Source organism: Prosopis cineraria, unplaced genomic scaffold (assembly GCF_029017545.1).
Source record: "Prosopis cineraria cultivar Desert tree isolate PC_DT_omini unplaced genomic scaffold, ASM2901754v1 PC4, whole genome shotgun sequence".
Lineage (NCBI taxonomy): Eukaryota > Viridiplantae > Streptophyta > Magnoliopsida > Fabales > Fabaceae > Prosopis > Prosopis cineraria.
The window spans coordinates 36,529,078-36,549,248 of record NW_026555335.1 but is presented as its reverse complement, the minus strand read 5'-3'; the positions used below and the strand labels follow the sequence as shown (position 1 = coordinate 36,549,248).

At 34.9% G+C, this 20,171-nt stretch overlaps 2 protein-coding genes across 5 annotated transcripts; both read right to left on the bottom strand.

Moving 5' to 3' along the window:
- Positions 1 to 6,786: 6,786 nt before the first annotated feature.
- Positions 6,787 to 10,458, bottom strand: LOC129309499 (uridylate kinase PUMPKIN, chloroplastic). Of its 3 annotated transcripts, XR_008592922.1 has the most exons (8): positions 10,189 to 10,458; positions 9,303 to 9,450; positions 9,115 to 9,168; positions 8,721 to 8,812; positions 8,166 to 8,392; positions 7,461 to 7,637; positions 7,105 to 7,312; positions 6,787 to 6,885 (listed from the first exon to the last, which is right to left on the bottom strand). XR_008592922.1 is itself a non-coding variant. In XM_054951096.1 (7 exons), the coding sequence occupies exons 1-7, from the start codon at positions 10,368 to 10,370 to the stop codon at positions 7,203 to 7,205; spliced, it is 990 nt and encodes a 329-aa protein (XP_054807071.1). In that variant the 5' UTR covers positions 10,371 to 10,458; the 3' UTR covers positions 6,935 to 7,202. The 3 variants fall into 3 exon arrangements, 2 of the variants coding, with proteins under 2 accessions (XP_054807071.1, XP_054807072.1); XM_054951096.1 differs by lacking the exon at positions 6,787 to 6,885 and having other exon boundaries at positions 6,935 to 7,312; XM_054951097.1 differs by lacking the exon at positions 6,787 to 6,885 and having other exon boundaries at positions 6,935 to 7,312; positions 9,303 to 9,447.
- A 2,716-nt stretch (positions 10,459 to 13,174) lies between these two features.
- LOC129309671 (uncharacterized) lies at positions 13,175 to 17,247 on the bottom strand. Of its 2 annotated transcripts, none has more exons than XM_054951329.1 (8): positions 16,933 to 17,247; positions 15,073 to 16,089; positions 14,890 to 14,980; positions 14,598 to 14,755; positions 14,447 to 14,498; positions 14,281 to 14,360; positions 14,098 to 14,191; positions 13,175 to 13,967 (listed from the first exon to the last, which is right to left on the bottom strand). In XM_054951329.1, the coding sequence occupies exons 2-8, from the start codon at positions 15,943 to 15,945 to the stop codon at positions 13,456 to 13,458; spliced, it is 1,860 nt and encodes a 619-aa protein (XP_054807304.1). In that variant the 5' UTR covers positions 15,946 to 16,089; positions 16,933 to 17,247; the 3' UTR covers positions 13,175 to 13,455. The 2 variants fall into 2 exon arrangements, with proteins under 2 accessions (XP_054807304.1, XP_054807305.1); XM_054951330.1 differs by having other exon boundaries at positions 17,060 to 17,247.
- Between the last annotated feature and the right edge of the window lie 2,924 nt (positions 17,248 to 20,171).

Below are 20,171 nucleotides of genomic sequence, written 5' to 3'. Positions count from 1 at the left end.
GGCCCAACCCAACGGCCGACTATACAATCAGCCTCCAAAAGCCCAAAAATAAATAAACAAAGAAAGAATCGATGCTATTTGATTGATATTACGAAATCTTAAGCATAATTTTTATGTTGATCATAACGATAAGTTGATTGCAAAAAAGATAAAAAATATTTTATCAAAACTTAATTTTTTTTATCCACAAATTGCATGTGATGAACTGATGATATATTTTAATAAAATAGTAAAATAATAATTAAAAAACTTTGTTCATTTTACAACTTCTTACTCTTGCATCTAAAAAAAATAATACATCATGTACTCCCTTCATTTAAAAATATAAAATATTTTTAATTAAATTTTAATTTTTAATAAAATAGTTACCTACTTTTAAATTAACCTTATCTTTACATATTTACCACTATTAAATATTCAATAATAAATATAAAGTTTCTATCAATAGAGACACTTTTTAAAAAAATAATGGTTACACTTCAAACGACTAAAAATGTCTTACATTTTTTAACATCTGACTTCTTAAAAAATATTTTATATTTTTAGACGGAGAGAGTATATAATTTAAATAAAAAATATTTTATATTTTTTAACATCTAACTTTTTAAAAAATACTTTTGCTTCATCAGCCTCGTTATTATGAATGTTTTTAGATAAAAACTTCTAGACCCTTTTCTTAGAGAACTAAAATTGAGAATAAATGCAAAAAGATATGAGAAATTGATGCATTATAGGTCCTATAAGTTTGAAAATAAATAATATTTACTCAAAATTGATAGAACGGTGTTGGATGGTTTATTTTTTTTATAATAGAGGCTACTCAGTGCTCCTCACAAAATAATTCATGACTAAATTTGCACTTTTATTTGTTAAGATAGAGCACCATGTGTTATTTTTAGTCAAAAATTTGTGGTCTCCACATGAAAAGTTAACATCCATCAAATAAAAATTAATGAAAGCTATTAGATACTTCATTTTTAAAAGTTAAAAAATTATTTTACACTATTTTATAATATAGATTATCTGACGTTCTTAAAAAAAATAATCGAGGGCCACTTTTAAGCCTTTATCCAAAAAAATAATTCCATCCTTGTTACTTTGTTTTTGGTCTAAAATCTGTATGCATGCATACTGAATATATGATCAATAGTGATAATTCCCGATACACGCACACCCGGTGGCCTTGTATAGCTGTGGCACCAATGCCCACCAGCTATATTCTGAGCCAGAGAGGCTGCGAAGGAGATGTGTCTTCCCTTCCCATGGAAGAAGTTAGCAAATAAAAAAAAAAATAGTTTCCAATATAAATGATGAAAAGGAGGGATACTTTTAAGAAAGCCAATACAATTTTAAAATAATAATTAATTTTTTTTAATAAAAGTGAATTAGTTATCTAGATTTGCACTTAGGATGGAAGGGAATAGTTGTTTTAAAGTTCAAACATAGAATTTGGCCAAAATAATAAATTATAAATTTAATATAACAAAGATAAAGATAAATTAGTCAACATAATTTATATTTATTTGATTTAAAATTTATTAATTTAAATATTATATTTTTAATATTTAAAATTTTCAAATACTTATTTAATATTTTATCATTTAATTAGTAAAAAAGCTTTAAATTAAAAGGAGAGAATGAGCAATTAGATTGTGAGGGTAAGTTAACTAATAAGTTAAAAATGTTAAAATATAAGTTTAATTAATAAAATTAAGTATTTTAAAATATTTAATAAAATACGCTTAACATTCTTAGAAGTTTGATTAAAATGTATTTTTTAGTAATTTAGATTAAATTAAGATAATAAGAAAACACATCTACACAGCGGAAAATACAAAGAAGAAGGACTATCATTTTAGCAACATTGGGGGAACATTATATTTTACTTTAAAATAAATTAAACAAAGAAACTTACTTGGTGTGGAGCATTATCTAAATGCTTTGTTTAGTCTACATTCAAAAAAACTAACTGAACCAGTAATTTGAGTAAAATAAATCAACCACACAGCTAAAAACTTCACACAGAAAATCAAGTGAAAAAAAAAAAATTAATGTATATGACTTACCCTGGTGGAACGGGAAAGATTTAAAGAGGTGTCGATTTAAGAAAATAGTAAATTACGTATTTCTTTTCCACCGGCGTCCCGTAGCGCCGCCGCCGGCTCTAGTTGATTCAAACACCCAAATCTTGGCTCTCCGATCAACCAACCAACATGGACCGGCGAGGAAATTTCAACGACGGAGGAACACCACGGTCTTCCCAGAATCAACTTCAGTTCCCATGGCCTCGCCAACCTCCTCTTACATGCAACAACGAGTCCAACATTATCAGGGAACCATCGCTGCCACTGCAATCTGCCGGCGGAACAAGAACACATCTGTCGCTGTCCCGGAGTCATCTTCAAATCCAAGAACCTCGCCAACCTCAGTTTAGAGTCAACAACGTGTCCAACATTATCAGGGAACCATCGCTGCCACTGCAAATTGCCGGCGGAACAAGAACACCACTGTCATCGTCCTGGAGTCATCTTCAAATCCAAGAGCCTCCCCAACCTCAGTTTAGAGTCAACAACGAGTCCAACGTTATCAGGGAACCTTCGCTGCCACCGTACTCCGTCGGCGGAAGAAGAAGACCACCGTCATTGTCCCAGAGTCAACTTCAATTCTCAGAGCCTCCCCTAACTCCTTTTAGAGTCAACAACGATTCCAACATTTACGGGGAACCGCCGCTGCCACTGTACTTCCCCGGCGTAACAAGAACACCACCGTCATCGTCCCAGAGTCAACTTCAACTCCCAGGGCCTCCCCTACCTCCTTTTAGAGTCAACAACGAGTCCAACATTTACGGGGAACCACCGCTGCCACTGTACTTTCCCGGCGTAACAAGAACACCACCGTCATCGTCCCAGAGTCAACTTCAACTCCCTCCCCTACCTCCTTTTAGAGTCAACAACGATTCCAACATTTACGGGGAACTGCCGCTGCCACTGTGCTTCCCCGGCGTAACAAGAACACCACCGTCATCGTCCCAGAGTCAACTTCAACTCCCAGAGCCTCCCCTACCTCCTTTTAGAGTCGACAACGATTCCAACATTTACGGGGAACCGCCGCTGCCACTGTACTTCCCCGTCGTAACAAGAACACCACCGTCATCGTCCCAGAGTCAACTTCAACTCCCAGACCCTCCCCTACCTCCTTTTAGAGTCGACAACGATTCCAACATTTACGGGGAACTGCCGCTGCCACTGTACTTCCCCGGCGTAACAAGAACACCACCGTCATCGTCCCAGAGTCAACTTCAACTCCCAGACCCTCCCCTACCTCCTTTTAGAGTCGACAACGATTCCAACATTTACGGGGAACCGCCGCTGCCACTGTACTTCCCCGTCGTAACAAGAACACCACCACCGTCATCGTCCCAGAGTCAACTTCAACTCCCAGACCCTCCCCTACCTCCTTTTAGAGTCGACAACGATTCCAACATTTACGGGGAACCGCCGCTGCCACTGTACTTCCCCGTCGTAACAAGAACGCCACCGTCATCGTCCCAGAGTCAACTTCAACTCCCAGACCCTCCCCTACCTCCTTTTAGCAACAACGAGTACAACATTTACAGGGAACCATCGCTGCCACTGTACTCCTGCAGGAGAAGAACACCACCGTCGTCGTCCCAGAGTCAACTTCAAATCCAAGAGCCTCCTTTACCTCCTTTTAGAGTCAACCAAGAATCCCGCATTATCAAGAAACCATCGCTGCCACAACACGCTGCCGGCGGAAGAAGAGCACCGCTGTCATCGTCCCGGAGTCAATTTCAACTACTAGAACCTCCCCTACCTCCTCTTAGAATCGACAAAGAATCCCACCTTATCAAGAAACCATCGCCGCCACAACACGCTGCCGGCGGAAGAGTAACACCGTCGTCCCAGAATCAGATTCAACTCCAACGGCCTCGTCAACCTCCACTTAGAATTGAGAAAGAATCCCACATTATCAAGAAACCATCGCTGCCACATTACGCTGCCGGCGGAGGAACAACACCACCGTCGTCCCAGAATCAGCTTCAACTCAAACGGCCTCTCCAACCTCCTCTTAGAATCGACAAAGAATCCGACGTCTTCAAGAAACAGAAGAAGCAACCAGTGATAATATATGAAAAGGAAGATAAAATCATTCATTATGACGTCAAAGATTTCGAAGACATAGTCCAGCGCGTAACCGGACTACAGCCCTCCAAGAAACAGAAGTCTGGATATGGAGACGTTTCACAGGCCGTGGTGGACCTGACTTCCGAGGAAGAGGCAATCCCAAGAAACAATGACAGACAGCGCAGGAATGAAGGTGATGAGATGACCGAATCGGAAGGATTGGAAGTGTGGCAGTTCCAGGGAACATCATCACCACTGACTCCAACAACATCAGCACCGATAACATCAGAACGTCCGGTTGACCCAAAAACGATGCCGTTAATGCATGATGATAGCTTCACGAGAAGCTCATCAGGATTGAAGTCGTTGTCGTACATGGGGTCGCCACTGGGACAATCATCACTGACGTCGCCAACTTCAGCAGCGGCTGCAGCGATGGAGGTACCACAGTATTTTCTCTCACCGGTCCCAATCAAAGGGCCGATCATGGCTGACGTGATACGATGTTGGTCGGAAGATAGCTTATTATTTGGTTGGGGAAGCCCATCAAGATTGCCATCGTCGACCATGGCGTCGTCATCAGGATTATCATCATCGGTGACACCAATTTTATCGTCCAATACGATGCCGTTCATGCATGATAATGTGAGCCCATTATGGTCGGAAAATAACTTATTGAGAAGCTCATCCGGATTGCCATTGCCGAGCATGGCGTCGTCATCATCGGGAATATCATCACCAATGACACCAATTTTAGCGTCAAATACGATGCCGTTCATGCACGATGTAAGACCTTTACGGCCCGAAAATAGCTTATCGGGAAGCTCATCAGGATTGCCATCGTCGAGCATGGTGTCGTCATCTGGAATATCATCACTTTCAGCGCCAAATACGACGTCGTTCATGAATAATGTGAGCCCTTTGTGCCGCCAATCGGAATTGCAGCCATCGAGCATTGGGTCGCCGGTGGAAATATCATCACAGACATTGCCAAGTTTTGCAGCATCTGGTTTCTCACAAGTTCAAAAGACACAGCCGCTCATTGACAATGGGAGCCCCTTTGTGCAGGAAAATATCTTATCGGGAAGTTCGTCGGGATTACAGTCATCGAGCGTGGTTTTGCCATCGGAAATATCATCAACAGTGACTCCGATCTTAGCTCCAAACATGGTGACGACCATCAATGATGGAAGACCCTGTGGCCTGCAGCCGTCGAGAATATCATCCTCGGTCTTGTCGGTTCTAGAAACAGAGCCATTCTTGCAGGATTTAAGCTCGTCATGGTCCGAAAATAGCTACTTGGGAAGTCCATCAAGATTTCAGTCGACGGTCATAGGGTCGCCACCGGGAATATCACCATCAGCGTCAACAACTTTAGAACCGGTCTTACCAGAGCCGGTTCCAGAAACAGGGCCGTTCGTGCAGGATTTAAGCCAGTTATGGTCAGAATATAGCTTCTGGGGAAGCCCATCGAGAATGCAGTCGTCCTTCATGGCGCCACCACCGGGAATATCATCATCGGTGTCACCAAGTTTAGCGCCCGTCGTACCAGAGTCGGTCCCAGAAACGGAGCCGATCATGCTAGATTTGGGCCAGCTTTGGTCATAAAATAGCTTCACAGGAAGGCGATCGGGATTGCAGTCGACAAACACAGCCCCGCCATCATCTCCACCAAAGTCTCCGGAGGTGCTTGATCCTTCGGAATAAGAATTTAGGAGCCATTTTTTTCATTCACTGACAGCGCGCGCGCGCGCTCGCTAACTTTATTCATTCACTGACTGCATATGTACATTCAAGGCAGAATAAATAATATATAGTGATCCAGCTTTTTTTTTTTTTTTGAAAAACTGACAATTCTGTCATTAAATAAATAATTGGTATATTTCCTTATTGGCAGTTTTTGTTTTTTTTTTTTTTTTTTGGTTTTTAGTTTTTAACTTTTGTTTTAGCAAAACAGTTTTGTTTATAAAGCTTTAACTGTACTCCTTCATTTAACCTCATGAGGTAAATATTTTTGTGGGTGACATATGAGGTAAATTTATTTTTCCATACAACTTATCCCCTTGTCATTATAGTTAATTAGGAGTTAGGACTAATTAGAAAAAGCCTCCTTGCATCAGTGCACTGAAATACTTAAATTACAAAAGCGCTCATTTTTAATAAAATATCATCCTGTTATAATATATTGATTTTGAGTTAATAAAAAAGGCCACGTCTATAATGACCACTGATTTTGATTTCATAGATGATATTCACATATTGATTCATAAGAAACGCTTTAAATTATTTAAATTATACAAACAACTTACTCAAGTTGTATCATACTATCCCCCTGCTTTGGTTTGTCTTGTGTAACAAACAGCAAGTGAATCGGTCTGACATGAGTCTGATCCGTCCAAAGAAGAAAAAGGGGGAAAAATGCATGCAAGGTGCATCGTTGATGATAATTTCCATATAGTCAACAATTCAAGGATTTTACATTTGAAAAATGGGCTTTGAATAATTATAGCCCAATTCAGGTAAAAAGGGAGGAAATTACATATAGATCACATGCAAAGACACATATTACTTGTAAATCCCAATAACTTGTATGTTATGAAGTTTGACTTATAATGAAACGGAAAAAATAATTTTTGGGCTAAAATAGTTTTTGGGCTAAAAAAAACTATTTTAGCCCAAAAATTTTCAAAAATCTAAATATTGCTTAGATTGTTGCTGTTCAAGCTAGGAATACAGCTTCCTGGGTCAAACAAACAAATTGAAAGATAGTAAGCTATGTAGCAACAAGCTTTTAACCAAAATTATCAGCATTAAATGTGCTAATTAAGTAGTTGAGATGTTACATGTGATCTCCAAAAGGTTGAATGACTCAATGGAGAACCCAAAAAGAAAGAAAGGCAAACAAAAAAAAAAAACGTCATATTATATTTACAGATTGATAGTTGAAATCAGCAACTACTTGACTTCGGATTGCAATTCAGCATATCTTCAGCTTGATGGTTGAATAAGAATGTAAGTAAGAATTCGGGCACTATTTTGAAGAATTCCTCAAAAGTGTCATGTTCTTGCCAAGACAGACTTGCACGCAGGCCCAATCAAAGTGCCAACCATCTCACCTTTAATGGCTCTCGAGATGTTACCTGGTTTGTTTAGGTTGAACACAACAACTGCACCAAAAAGATTAGGGAGGAAGAAAGGGAAAGCTCATCAACACGCGACACTTGAGTTTTAATAACCAATTCATATAAGCCAACATGAATCCAATCCAGTGAAAATAGTAACTAATTTATGTGAATGCTTGTTCACCAGACTTACCAGGAATATTGTTTTCTTGGCACAAAGTGATGGCGGTCATGTCCATTACCGACAAATCTTTCGAAGTGATCTCCTGATATGTAAGTGTGTCAAGAAGACGCGCATGTGAATTACATCTTGGATCAGCATCATACACACCATCAACATTTGTTGCTTTGAGTACAACCTCAGCATTAACTGAGTAAATGATGGAAACAAAATAAGTAGTCTGAAGCAAAGTATGCATTTACTACGGTAACGGAGATGAGATTAAGAACAGACGACACAAATTAGCTGAAAGGGTTTTGATAGGTATCTAAGTGGAATGAAAAACCCTATCCTAAAAGCTAGTTGTTGAGACGGAAAAACTAACCCACTTAAATATTTCATTGAACATCTCATACTACACAATGTGTGACTGGAACCACCAACAACGTGGCTTTGATATCAATTGATAAATACTTAAGTGAGATGGGAAACTTTATTCCAAAAACTATCAATTGAGGTAGGAAAACCAATCCACTTAATTACCCCATTAAGCATCTCATCCTACTCAATATGAAACTTGTTATTTCATACAAACAAGCCTCTACTAGATTTCATCAAATTCAAAAATCACTCTCTCCCTCTCCCTGTGTTGGATGGAACCGCAACCAACAGTGTCCCCAACTAACAGAATCTTAGTGGTATGTTAGTGTCAAACTTCGCTGTCAAATATTGACTCACTTTCTGCACATCGGAGTGCTGCAGCAGTATCAGTGGTAAAAAATGGATTTCCAGTTCCAGCAGCAAAAATGACAACCCTTCCTTTTTCCAAATGCCTCACAGCCCTTCTACGTATGTATGGTTCTGCAACCTCTGACATTCGAAATGCAGTCTGTACCCTTGTGGGAATGCCGATGCTCTCCATTGTTGCTTGAAGAAATATTGCATTCATAACAGTTGCCAACATCCTATTGAATAGAATGAATAAAATTAGCAATATACCAGAGAGCTATTCCATCAATATTTGGCTGCCGATACTGATACAGTACATAACCAAATGGCCATTTGGCTGAGCAATCTGTCAACGAAACTAAGAACTTCCTCTAAGTAAAATAAGGACTGATTCAAACACACAGTATTGTAGGTTATAACCAGAGTGTTCTTTCGGTAAGTTGAACAACTAACACATAAGAACGGTCCACTTGGTCCATGGGATCAAATGAAGATTGATGTTGATGTTCAATCACTAGCTTCTACACAAGATTAAACAGATCTAACCAGTTAAAGAGAAATTACCCAATATAATCAGCTGATGAGCGGTCCAGGCCACTAGATCCAGCCCAGGAGGATCCACGGAAGATGTTACCTCCACCTACTACTAGTGCAACCTGAAACATTAACCTCAAATAGTTACCTAATTCTGAAAATGCTTTAAGTTGCAATGATCATAAAAGTCACCTGCCCCTCTATTGAGGCATGAAAAGCAAGAACATAAAATTCTTTCACAATAGTGAGGTAATGGTGCCTGCATAATTCTCCAGCAGAATGTCTAATTGTTAACAAAGTACAGTTATAGTAATGATTTCCTAAAAATTCTGCGAATTTCACTCATAATTAGCCAAAGCGTTATTAAATACACAAAGATGTAGCAGTAGAACTAACTAAACGAAGAAAGATGCATTATAATCACCTCAATGCCAAGACGGGTCACAGCAGCAACCTCCCTTGCAATAGACATAGTAACCTAGAATCCAAGAAAACAAAATTATATCTCAGAAACAGAACTAAGAACAACATAAGATAGTGTCACTTTATTTTTCAGCTATAGAAGCCTAAGTGGACAGACGTAGTTCTTTTTTTTTTTTTTGGCTTCCTGACCTTAGGGTCAATGTTCTGAGAGTGATCTCCTGCAAGAGCCTCTCCGCTTACTTTGAGCAAAACCCTTCGCCATTTGTATGATGGCTTACTAGATTCATCCATTGACAGTCCAAAGGGAGACATAGATGACATTCCAGGCTGCATGCTGCTAATTTTAATGGCCATAATAACTATCAAGTGATTGATAATAAACTAATTGTCAAATACAAGAATAAGGAAGAACAGTAGGACTCCCATAATATCATTCAAGCATAACATAAGAAGATCAACTAACAGAAAAAGACTTAAATGACCCATAAAACACAATCCAGCAATAGATTCCATACAAAACCAAATATTTGCGAGTGCTAAAAGATAAAATCAGCTATGAAGTAAGTTAATTATATGTCAACAATTAGTTAAAAATGGTCATCTTTAAAAAAAAGTCATCTGTATGTTAATTTGAAAATGATCTCTTTCCTAAAAGGAGAAGAAGTCTTGTATGAGTATCATAATTGTTTTGAATTTGATTGTGCTTCGTCATTGTAGTATCACTTTCACAACCATTTGGACATGAAAATATTGGGCGGACAGATGCCAAAACAGGATCAAATTGTTTATATGAGAAAGATGTGTAATCTTCAAATAAGGTCGCCCCACAGAATCATTCACCCAACTAAACTACACTACATGACATAAAATGATGGTGCAGCAACAGAAGATTAAGCATTTACCCAACTAAACTACGCTACTAGACCTTAAGGCTCAAACTTTAGCTAGAAAATTGAGTATCACCAACTTGGAAGCCAACATTTCCATGTAAGATATCTAGAAAGACAAAAGAAGCTAAAAACTGGACAGAAACAAGAATTCAGGATGAGCAGAGAAAAAGAAGAAAAGGGCATACCTGGAATTGAAGGAGTCAGAGGGCGAACCCGTTTGAGAATAAGAGGAGCGAATGAAGAGCTTGTTGAGAGAGGAGGAAGAATTAGGGAATCTGAGAGGAGAAAGAGAGGATGGAGATGAAAGGAGGGAGAGATTGGAATTGGAAGAGACGAGAGTCATGAGAGGGATGGAGATTGCCATCATTCACAGTGCTACTCCTTCTCTCTGATGCCGCTCACCCTCCTTCTTCTACTCCCAATTCCCTCCTCTTCTAGCATGGCCGCTCGGGATAAACTCCATTTCTTTTTATTCTTTTTGAAAATCTTTTGGGGAGATTTATTAATAATATTTTTTAATATTACATTTTTTAATAAATGAAATATAAAATAAAATTATAAAACATATTTAATAAAATTTATTAGCATTATAAAAAAATGCACAATATTTTTAAATTATAAAATTATATTGTAATTAATATAAGAAATTAACTAAAATGGGACTAAAAAATTTTTTTAAGTTTGCAAGAAATAATGCTAAAGAATGAATTGTTTGAATGAATGTTAATGAAAAATAATATTCCCTCCATCCCAAATTATACAGCACTTTTGAAAGAGTTTTTTCATTTCAAAATATAAGACACTTTGAGTAGATTAAGGTTTCACTAAATGCACCAATTTTAATATTATCATTTCTCTTTTTATAATTAATTTTCATCCTTTTTTTTTTAATATATTAAATAATAAGTATTTTTGAAAGTTTATATATTTATTTTGAAAAGATAAGGTTGTTAAGTATATTTAATAAGGCTTATTAATATATAAAATTTTATTTAAAAGTATCTTATAATTTAAGATGAAATGAATATTAAATTTAAAAATAGTTTAATTCTATTTTACTTTGAAAAATTTATACTCCCTCCATTCAAAACTATAAGGTATTTTTAATTAAATCTCACCTTTTAATAAAGTAATTACTTAATTTCAAATTATTCCTATTTTTTCATGTTTATATCTATTAAACGCCCTAAAATAAATAAAGTATTTATTTAATATGGACACTTTAAAAAATAATGATTATATCTCAAAAGATTAAAAATACCTTACATTTTTAACATCAAATTTCTCAAAAAAAATGTATTATATTTTTAAACGAGTAGAATATATTTTATCATAAAAAATGACACAAATTAAATAAAATGTATTTTAAAAAAAAGAGAGAGGGAAGGGAAAATGAGAAATAAACATGACCAAAATAGGAAAGTGACAAAAGAAAATTACAAAATGAGGTAATTATTTTAAAATTTTTTGGAGACTTATATGTTACTCTTTTAATTTTTTTTTATAAGCCACTTCTAATATATTTAACTAGAATTAAAAAAATTTAAATTTGATTAACTATATTTTAAAATTTAATAAACTTTTACCTCTATCTTCTAATAAAGATAAAATAAATTATTTTTAATAATTTTTTTTAGTATCTAATAAAGGTAGAAAGTAAAAATAAATATAAAAAAATAATGAACTGTTCTATAAATAAAATTAAAATTAATTTTCTCTCTCTATTTTATAAACAGAAACAAAAAAGTATTAAATTTTTCACAAAATTATCATAATGCCTTGAAAGATATAAATAATAATTTCAAAATATCAAATGACTATTTTTATTAAAAGAATGATTAAAAAATTATAAGAGATAACTATTTACATTTTTAATTTCTTTTGAAAGTAAACAATAACTTCAAAATAACAAATAATTACTTTTATTAAGCAATTGACCATAATAATATAAAAAATCATTACTATCATTCTTTAATTTCATTTTATAAGCATTGAGAAACGATTTTCGACCCTATTTTAATTACTTGAAAGCAATTATTTATTACTCTGAAATTGTTATTTATTGGGCCATTATAATCATTTTGTGAAAAAAATTAATATTAAATAGAGATAAGATTTATTTACTATTTTCTCGAGATAAAAATACATTTTCTTTGGGTTGTGGGCCCAACATTTATTAGCAGACCGCCCTCACTCGGGATTCTTGGCATTGTCTTCAGATTATCTGGCTCTAGGCTTGCGCCAAACAAGCCACCAAAATGTTGAACTCGCGGTTTCAATTGATGCTATCGAGTTTGAGATATTTTCTTCACTAGTCAGCAACCACCATATATTAAAAATATTGTTAAATTTACACAAATAAAATACAAAGATATTTTTTTAATAAATTAAAATTATCCAATCTATATGAATATGTCACGTGTTAAATGATTTAAATTCTCCGAGTCTCTCCTACCCTCCCATATGGACGTTTTGGGCCTTTTTATCGATGAACTCAAGCCCAAAGGCTTCCGCACTTGGAAATTTTTTATTTTCGGCTCAAACACTTTGGAACTATAATAACACTTGTTGAGAATTGAGGTTAGGCTCTTTTTCGTTACTTCCACAGAAATAAAAAAGGGTCTCACTTCACCCAAAAAAAATCATATCATAAAGATTGATGCATTGAATATAAATCATTATATCCATGTTCTTGTTACTCAATAATAATTATATGTTTTTCTTCATTTTTTTCAAGGGTAAAAACAATATCTTTTTCATCTAAAGAGTCACCTTTTCTTTGACCAAAAAATAAATAAATGAATAAATAAAGACACACCCTTTTATTCAATCTCATTTTTTTTAATTGTTCCATTCTACTTTGTTTAAACGAGCATTTGAAAAGTAAAATTTAAGCATCTCTCATGCTGTCATGCACTAATGGCCAATTGGCCTTATGGTTCAATAATATCAAGTATCTATTTTGAATATCTCTTAAAGGGCAAGTTGTGAGTCCAACCCATGTGGACGTGAAATGGGCATAAGTTTCTTTTGTTGAATGAAAGATGACAAAGAAAAGTGTTTCTTGCATTCAACTTATCGAAAGCAAAAAAGAAGAAACCATTTTCAGAGGAAAAATATTTTCTAGAAAACACTGAAAAAAATACCACATGTAAAACATTTGTTATGCCATTTTTAAAATTTTGTGTAATATATATGAGAAAACGTGTTTAGTCAATACATAAACATTGATGGAATCCAAAATAATGGCATATAACACAAAATTGCATTTCTTTTATCTCTTCTCTAATGTGAATTAATGTAGTATTCACACCCAAAAACAATTGTAAGACCTTTCTCCTAAGAAGTGAATGGGAAAAGGCCGGGCTCACATTTGATATTTCAGACCAAGCAAAAGAACCTGGCACATGAGATGTAGTTACTACTGAGAAGAAGAAAGTCATGAAATATTTCTAAAGCCTAACAGGCAATCCAAAGTTGTGAAATGTCTTTATAGTTCCATCACAACTGGCTGTCACAATTGACAAACCCCAAGGATCCTTTGGACATGTCATCTTCTGTTGATGGCTATGAGCATCTTCTACTGCAGAATGTGAATTCCAAAGTACAGGGAGCTTCTCCTCAGGCCACGTCACAGAACCTCGACATGTGTGATCAATGGAGAACCAGTTGCTGTGAGAGAAACATTCTCTATCTTCAACCATTTGGTTCTGCAACTCCGAAGAACAGTGAGCTAAACTTGGGACTATCTGGTCTGTGCTCATGCCTGACCAAGGCACTGCTATAACAGTACCTTCAGAGAAAAAGTACTCACAAGATCCATTGGTTTTTCTGTGTTTAGGTGATTGTTTGTTGAAGTCACTTGTGTTCCAGATATAAACATGAGAATCCTCTCCGACTGAAATTATGTGTTTTCCATTTGATGTAAAAGAACCAAACGTCTGACTCCCCGACTTGGAAAGACCTGTACAACCAACAAGAACAATTTTATGAAATCAGCAATGAGAGGACATTCACATTAGCATATATGAATTTTTCATGTTATGAGCATATGATTTTACTTTTGATATAGAGGCATGACTCATTGACTCTACCTCTGTATTTATGGACAACATCAATCCCTTCCCACAAGCAAAATTTGGAATCTTCTGATGTGATTAGAACTCTCTGATGTTCCTCCTGAGAAAACTGCAGTAAAATAAAGCACTTTCTAGTTAACAAATGAATTAAGTTCATATTGACTCCATTATTATTATTAAAAGTTTCAAGATTAAGACCTGAATGCCACTAATTTTGTTGCCCCTTGATCTCTTCTTTCCATCAACATGAATCTGTGCCTCAAGTCTGCAATGTTTATCTAAACCAACAAAAATCTTAGTTTGTCATTTTTCCCTCTACTGAAGGGGACAGGGTTTATTGACTATAGAATCTACAAGTGCATACCTGAAGCAACATAAAAGCGGCAAGTGCCTGAAATGGAGCCAACTACAAATCCCTGTGTTGAATAAAAAGTTAAAAAGTTCGTCAGATTAGAGCTGTGTTAAGTTTCTCAGAATCATAAAAAGCTTGAGCGTTTCAATCCTCCTAGTTTTACCTTCCCATCTGGCTTGTAACTTATAGCAGTTATCACATCATGTATATCTGCCCAATCAACGACCCTCTCTTCATGTACTCCCCATATTCTGACTTTGCCATCAATAGACCCAGTGATGAAGTAACTTTCATCAACTGGATTGACTTGAATGCATGTCACTGCTTCCATTGACACCAGACACACAATCACAATTGCATTCACAGTGATATTTTTCAGCACTCAAATTTGTGTTTGACTATGAAACAAGCATGGAATGGTGTAATGTTATTGACCGATGGAGAGATAATCTTACCATAATCATTGTGACAGAAAACACTTAAGCACTGATCACAACCGATTCGCCACAAACGGACAGTTTTATCCGCGGAAGATGAAAGAAGAATCTGCAGCCAGGTAGTTCAGGTCAGCTTTGAAAAGTATTGCAGAAAAGAGGTTCAATAGGAAAGATCACATTAATGAAGAACAGATAACTCACTTCCGAATTAGACCATGCCAAGTCCAGGACATCACTGGAATGACCATAGAATTCTTGCAGCGGTGATTCCTCAATTTGAAAAACCTTGCTTGGAAGGACAAGGTAGTGTTGACTCGACTGTTTTTTCCAAGAACAGAACACGTCTTGTTTCACTTTGCTAACAAGACTGTCTTCTGCGTTGAAACAGTCACTAGATGTATCCTGTAACACAACACGCCATATTCTCACAACTCCATCTTCACCTCCTGTTGCAAGATGCTCTCCATTGGGACTGAATTTCATAGTCCATATAAAGCCATTGTGAGCTGTAATCTCTTGTCCAACATATAACCCACTTAACTCCATCCACCTCTTCTTGTGCTGCCTCACCTTTATCCTATGAGTTTTATTTGCCTCTTTATTGAGTTGCAATCTAATTTTTTCTCTGCCGCTTTCTTTCTTCTTGTTCAAAAATCTCTTCCACCAGTTTTTCTTCTTCTTTTTATCCATGCCTAAATCCCCATGTCCTTCTTGGACGTCAGCTTCTGTGTTTCTGTGTTCATGAAAGCTCACATCTACTTCATCTTTAGGACACATGTTTATTTCATCAAAGAGAATGTTTGCTTCAGAAGTTTCTTTCTCATCTGCATTTGAGAGTGCTTCATTGGTGTCCCTAACTCTCTCTAGTCCCAGGTAGGGTTTTGAAGACATGACAGACAAACCAGATAAACCCATTCCCTCAAGAAAACGTTGTCGTCTTTCCTTCACACTCTGAGGCTGATTGACCCAAATCTCATAATCCAACTCGTTGGAACATGAATCAGATTCTTGAGGTGACAGATAATCTGCTGAGTCGAAGAACACATCATCAATATCTCCACCAGAGCTCAGCATATTTAGACTTCCGCACAAATGTCCCGCATGAACAGATCACTTTCTAACACTTCTTGCCTAAATTATGCAGAGCCCAGAGGAATACAAAATGTGAAAACGAAGGGCTAGTTTTTCATGTCTTTTCCTTGTGATTGCAACTAATATCTGCACACACACAGCGATCAATAACCCCCAAAAAAAGTCAGTATCAATCATGCAAGTCAGAAACAAAAAATCAAGGATTGTTTTTTTTAAAAGCATCTGGACCTCAGAGAACCATAATGAAGAAAGAATGACAATGTGCTCACTTAGTTAAACAAACAAGAGAGTTGATCATACTCTCTGGACATAATACAACCGAATACAGAGAAATAGATTTAGCCTGATTCGTGGATGGAATAGGATACTATAAATTGTAGGTGGCGTTAATGATACAGCTAATTCTGTTATGGTTGATTAATGATCTCTCTAAAAGCACTAATGAGTAATGACTATTGCAGAATAAAATATTTAAGAAAAAACCAAATGAAAAAGAAAAGTGGTTGCCTGCAAAAAGCTCAGAGAGATATATAGATATCAGATCACGTAGGGGTGAGCTGATACCCTCCTAGCGAAAGCGATGACTCGTAACTCTGAGACCTATCACCTATGAAGTTTCCTTATTTTACAGAAATATATGCAAAAGACCAGCGAGGTTGAGATTTGAATTTCTCGAGCTTCGTGTTTCAATGTTATGTTTGTTTCCGCCATTGCTATCTAGCACTAGCACTAGGTTCAGCTATGGCTTTCAGAATTTATTAATTAACTAACCACTAATTAATTAAGAATAATACCTTACGTTTTCATTGTTTTTGGGACCCCTTTTTTGATAAATCATTGTCATTCTTCTTTTATGTCTTAATCTGAGTAAATATAGGCATTTGTACTATGGGTGTTGGCATTGAATCCAGGTACAGAGGAATCATGTTGTACTAGAAAAACACAGGAAGGGTCATTTATTGCATGTACCTCGTTAGTCTCTTATGTCAATGACATCGAAAGAATCTTTCTGCTAGCACTTCTTCTCTAAAAATTCTCCGAAACCCAATCTTTTTTTCCCCCTGTTGGTATGTGATTATTATGAGCAATATCATACCACGAAGCTGTAAACTTTGAATTTCAGACTCTGAGTGAGGCCACGATCTGTGTTTCAAATTCTAAGACTCGCATCAACGAACGAAGCAGGATGCTCAAAGGCCGATCCTAAGTGCAATAACCATGAAAAGGGCTTTCATAAGAGAGTCGTACGTTGTGCGAGAGAGAGGGAGAGTGAGTTTGTAACCTTAAGATTGATGATAGTTTGATTAAATGATGAGCTTAGCATCTATCGTTCCAAAACTCATAGTTGCATCCGGAACAATCTGCAAATTTTTTTCAATCCGTTAAGCTTCCATCGTGTTGATAAGATATGGCCTTTATTTATTATTTTTTAATCACAACAAGTGAAAATTCAATTTGGAGTGTTGGCAGAGAATCTGCATGATTGGCAGGCAGAGACACTCTTTTTTGATTCGTTTTGCTTAATGGTTTTGTTAGTCTGAAGGAGCTCTAGCTGGAATCAATGTGTTGACACGACACTCGTGTGTTAAATCATGCCCGCTTGTTCTCCTATATGTTAAAAACTACTTTATTTTATTGTTTTAAAAATTGATATTTATAAAATATATTTAGAGAATAAAAAATAATAAAAATGAATTTTTTTATCCACTTTTATTTCCAAATAATAATTCTAGCACATCTACATATTTTTTTTATTTTTTTATTTTTAAAATAATATATTACTTTTTTTGTTCTCCAAATATTTTAAAAAAACACACTAACAAATAAAATTTATTTTTTTTTTTATTAAAAAAAGAGAAATTATTTTTAAAACAAATTGCCCAACAATCCCTACATCACTCAAGCTCTTGCCTGTGCTGCCTATAGCTACACTATTAATTTAAAGTTTAAAACTAATTAAATTAATACGTGGTGCAATTTTTTTTTTGCTGAATATTTAAAAATAGTCCATTAGGCACCCACAATTAAAAAAGTTACCTTTTCCAATTAGTTGATTTAATATATTATAAAAAAAATTTAAAAAATTATAGAAAATCATTACTGGAAAGAATACACATAAATATCCTATAAAACATTAATATCAATTAAGTCCATAATTAGTGTGATAATTTTAAGTCTTTCTTCAAAATTTCTAATTCCTCTTTGAAAAGTTTACCGCTAGTGTAAAATATGAATTCATTTATAAATAACATTATTTGTTGGAAGACTTGAAGTACTTATTTGGAATTTTTATTTGTTATTTTCTGTAATTCTATATCTTTTTGTGTAATTTTTTAATCAATTAATGATTAAAGTTAATAGTTAATTTTTTAATGAAAAGTATCTAAAATATTGTAAAAGAAATTGCGCTATAGGTAAGTTTAGAATATTAGACACTTCTAAATAAATAATTTAAAGATAAAAATACCCTTTAACTCTTAATTTAACATTAACTATATATTCACGTTTTTTATTTTTTTTATCAAATTCTACTTTCGTTGAAAAGTTGCATTTAAGTGAAGTACCGAAAATCGAATTGGTGATTACACTATGACGAAAAGCAAGGTTACACACACACACTTATACAGTGACATTACATATTATTTTGTGAAATAAGTGCTTCCATGAATATGAAAGTGTAAAAGCGTAGAGGAACTCATATCTTGTGTCGGCAAGCAAGACAAATGATGTTAGACTTTTAATTGATCGGTTTAATTACTATCAATATATCGAATGCTGCGTGTTTATTGTTAAATATTTTTCATATAATGGCACAGAAATTTAAAGAAAAGAAAAAAAAAATGCAAGTTGATAACTAGAGGTTAAGTAAGATTCTTGAAGCAAGCTAAAGATTTCTTTTTCTTTTTTTTCCCCTTGCCTTTTATCAATGCATCAAAAACCCAATAAATCAGATGGGCAAAAATTTCGAAGATGTGTTCGAAAGGAAGGAAGAAGATTAGGTGGAGCATAATATTGTTGCAGAGGCAGAAAGATGAGAGACAAAGCATGGAATGAAGTGAGAAGATATAATAAGTTAAAGCAAACAAGCAAGCTAAGGCTATATTTAGAGAGAGAGAGAGAGAGAGAGAGAGAGAGAGAGAGAGAGAGAGACAATTAATTTGTAAAGAAGATAAATAGAAGCAGAGAGAAATGAAGACTAACCTGAAACAAGAGGAGTTGGCAAAGGCATCAGAAGTGGCATGATTGATTGAAGTCTTCTTCTATTTATATTTATATATGCTCTCAGCACTAACCTAGCTACTTGGTGTTTATGCTGTCTACGTATGTTCAAAATGAATGTGAGAGAGAATAAGAGCCTTTTCTCACTCACTACACCAAATGGTATCATCATTCAACTTATTTGTTTTTACATATCATGCAAAGTAATCAATGAACCGGTGAGTTTAATTTGGAAAAACCAAAGTAAAAAAAAAGAAAAGAAAAAATTTCTGCTCATGTGATTGAGGGAAATATATGGCAAACATATGGAATTACTATGTTGTTATTGCTATGCTTTAATAATGAGGTCATTGGATTTAATTTTTATCAATATAGTTTTTTAATTTACTTAAATTATCAATTTAGTCATCTTATTGTTTAGAAAGAAGATAATGCTGTTACAAGTTACAATCCACTAAAATTGTTACAAGTTACAATCTACTAAAATGAATAACAAAACATTGATGATAGTCATGTAAATTAATAAAAAATGCATAATTATTTATGTAAGAAAATGAACTCAAATTTTTTTTAAAAAAAATAAAAGAACAAAACTAGATGTTATATTAATAAAAATTAAATTGATTTGAAGGTTAACTTATTCTCATTGAGAGAGATATATATACATATATGTTAAATTAATTTGATAGTCAATTTATATTTTGGAACTTAAAGAAGTAATATAATAATTTTAAAAAACAAAAGGGATCAAATTATTAAAAATTAAACTTAAAAAACAAAATTAAATTTAAGGGATTAAGAGTTTGATTGGGGCTAAAAATAAATATAAGACAGTGAATATTATAAGGGAAAAGTGTAGTGATCAGCGGCTAATAATGAGGGACAAATCTCCGCTCAATCTTGTCTCGAAGTTCTCTCATTAATCTCCACCATCCTCATCTTAATTTGATGTCTTGTTTCTTTCTTTGCCACACACTCACCAAAAATAA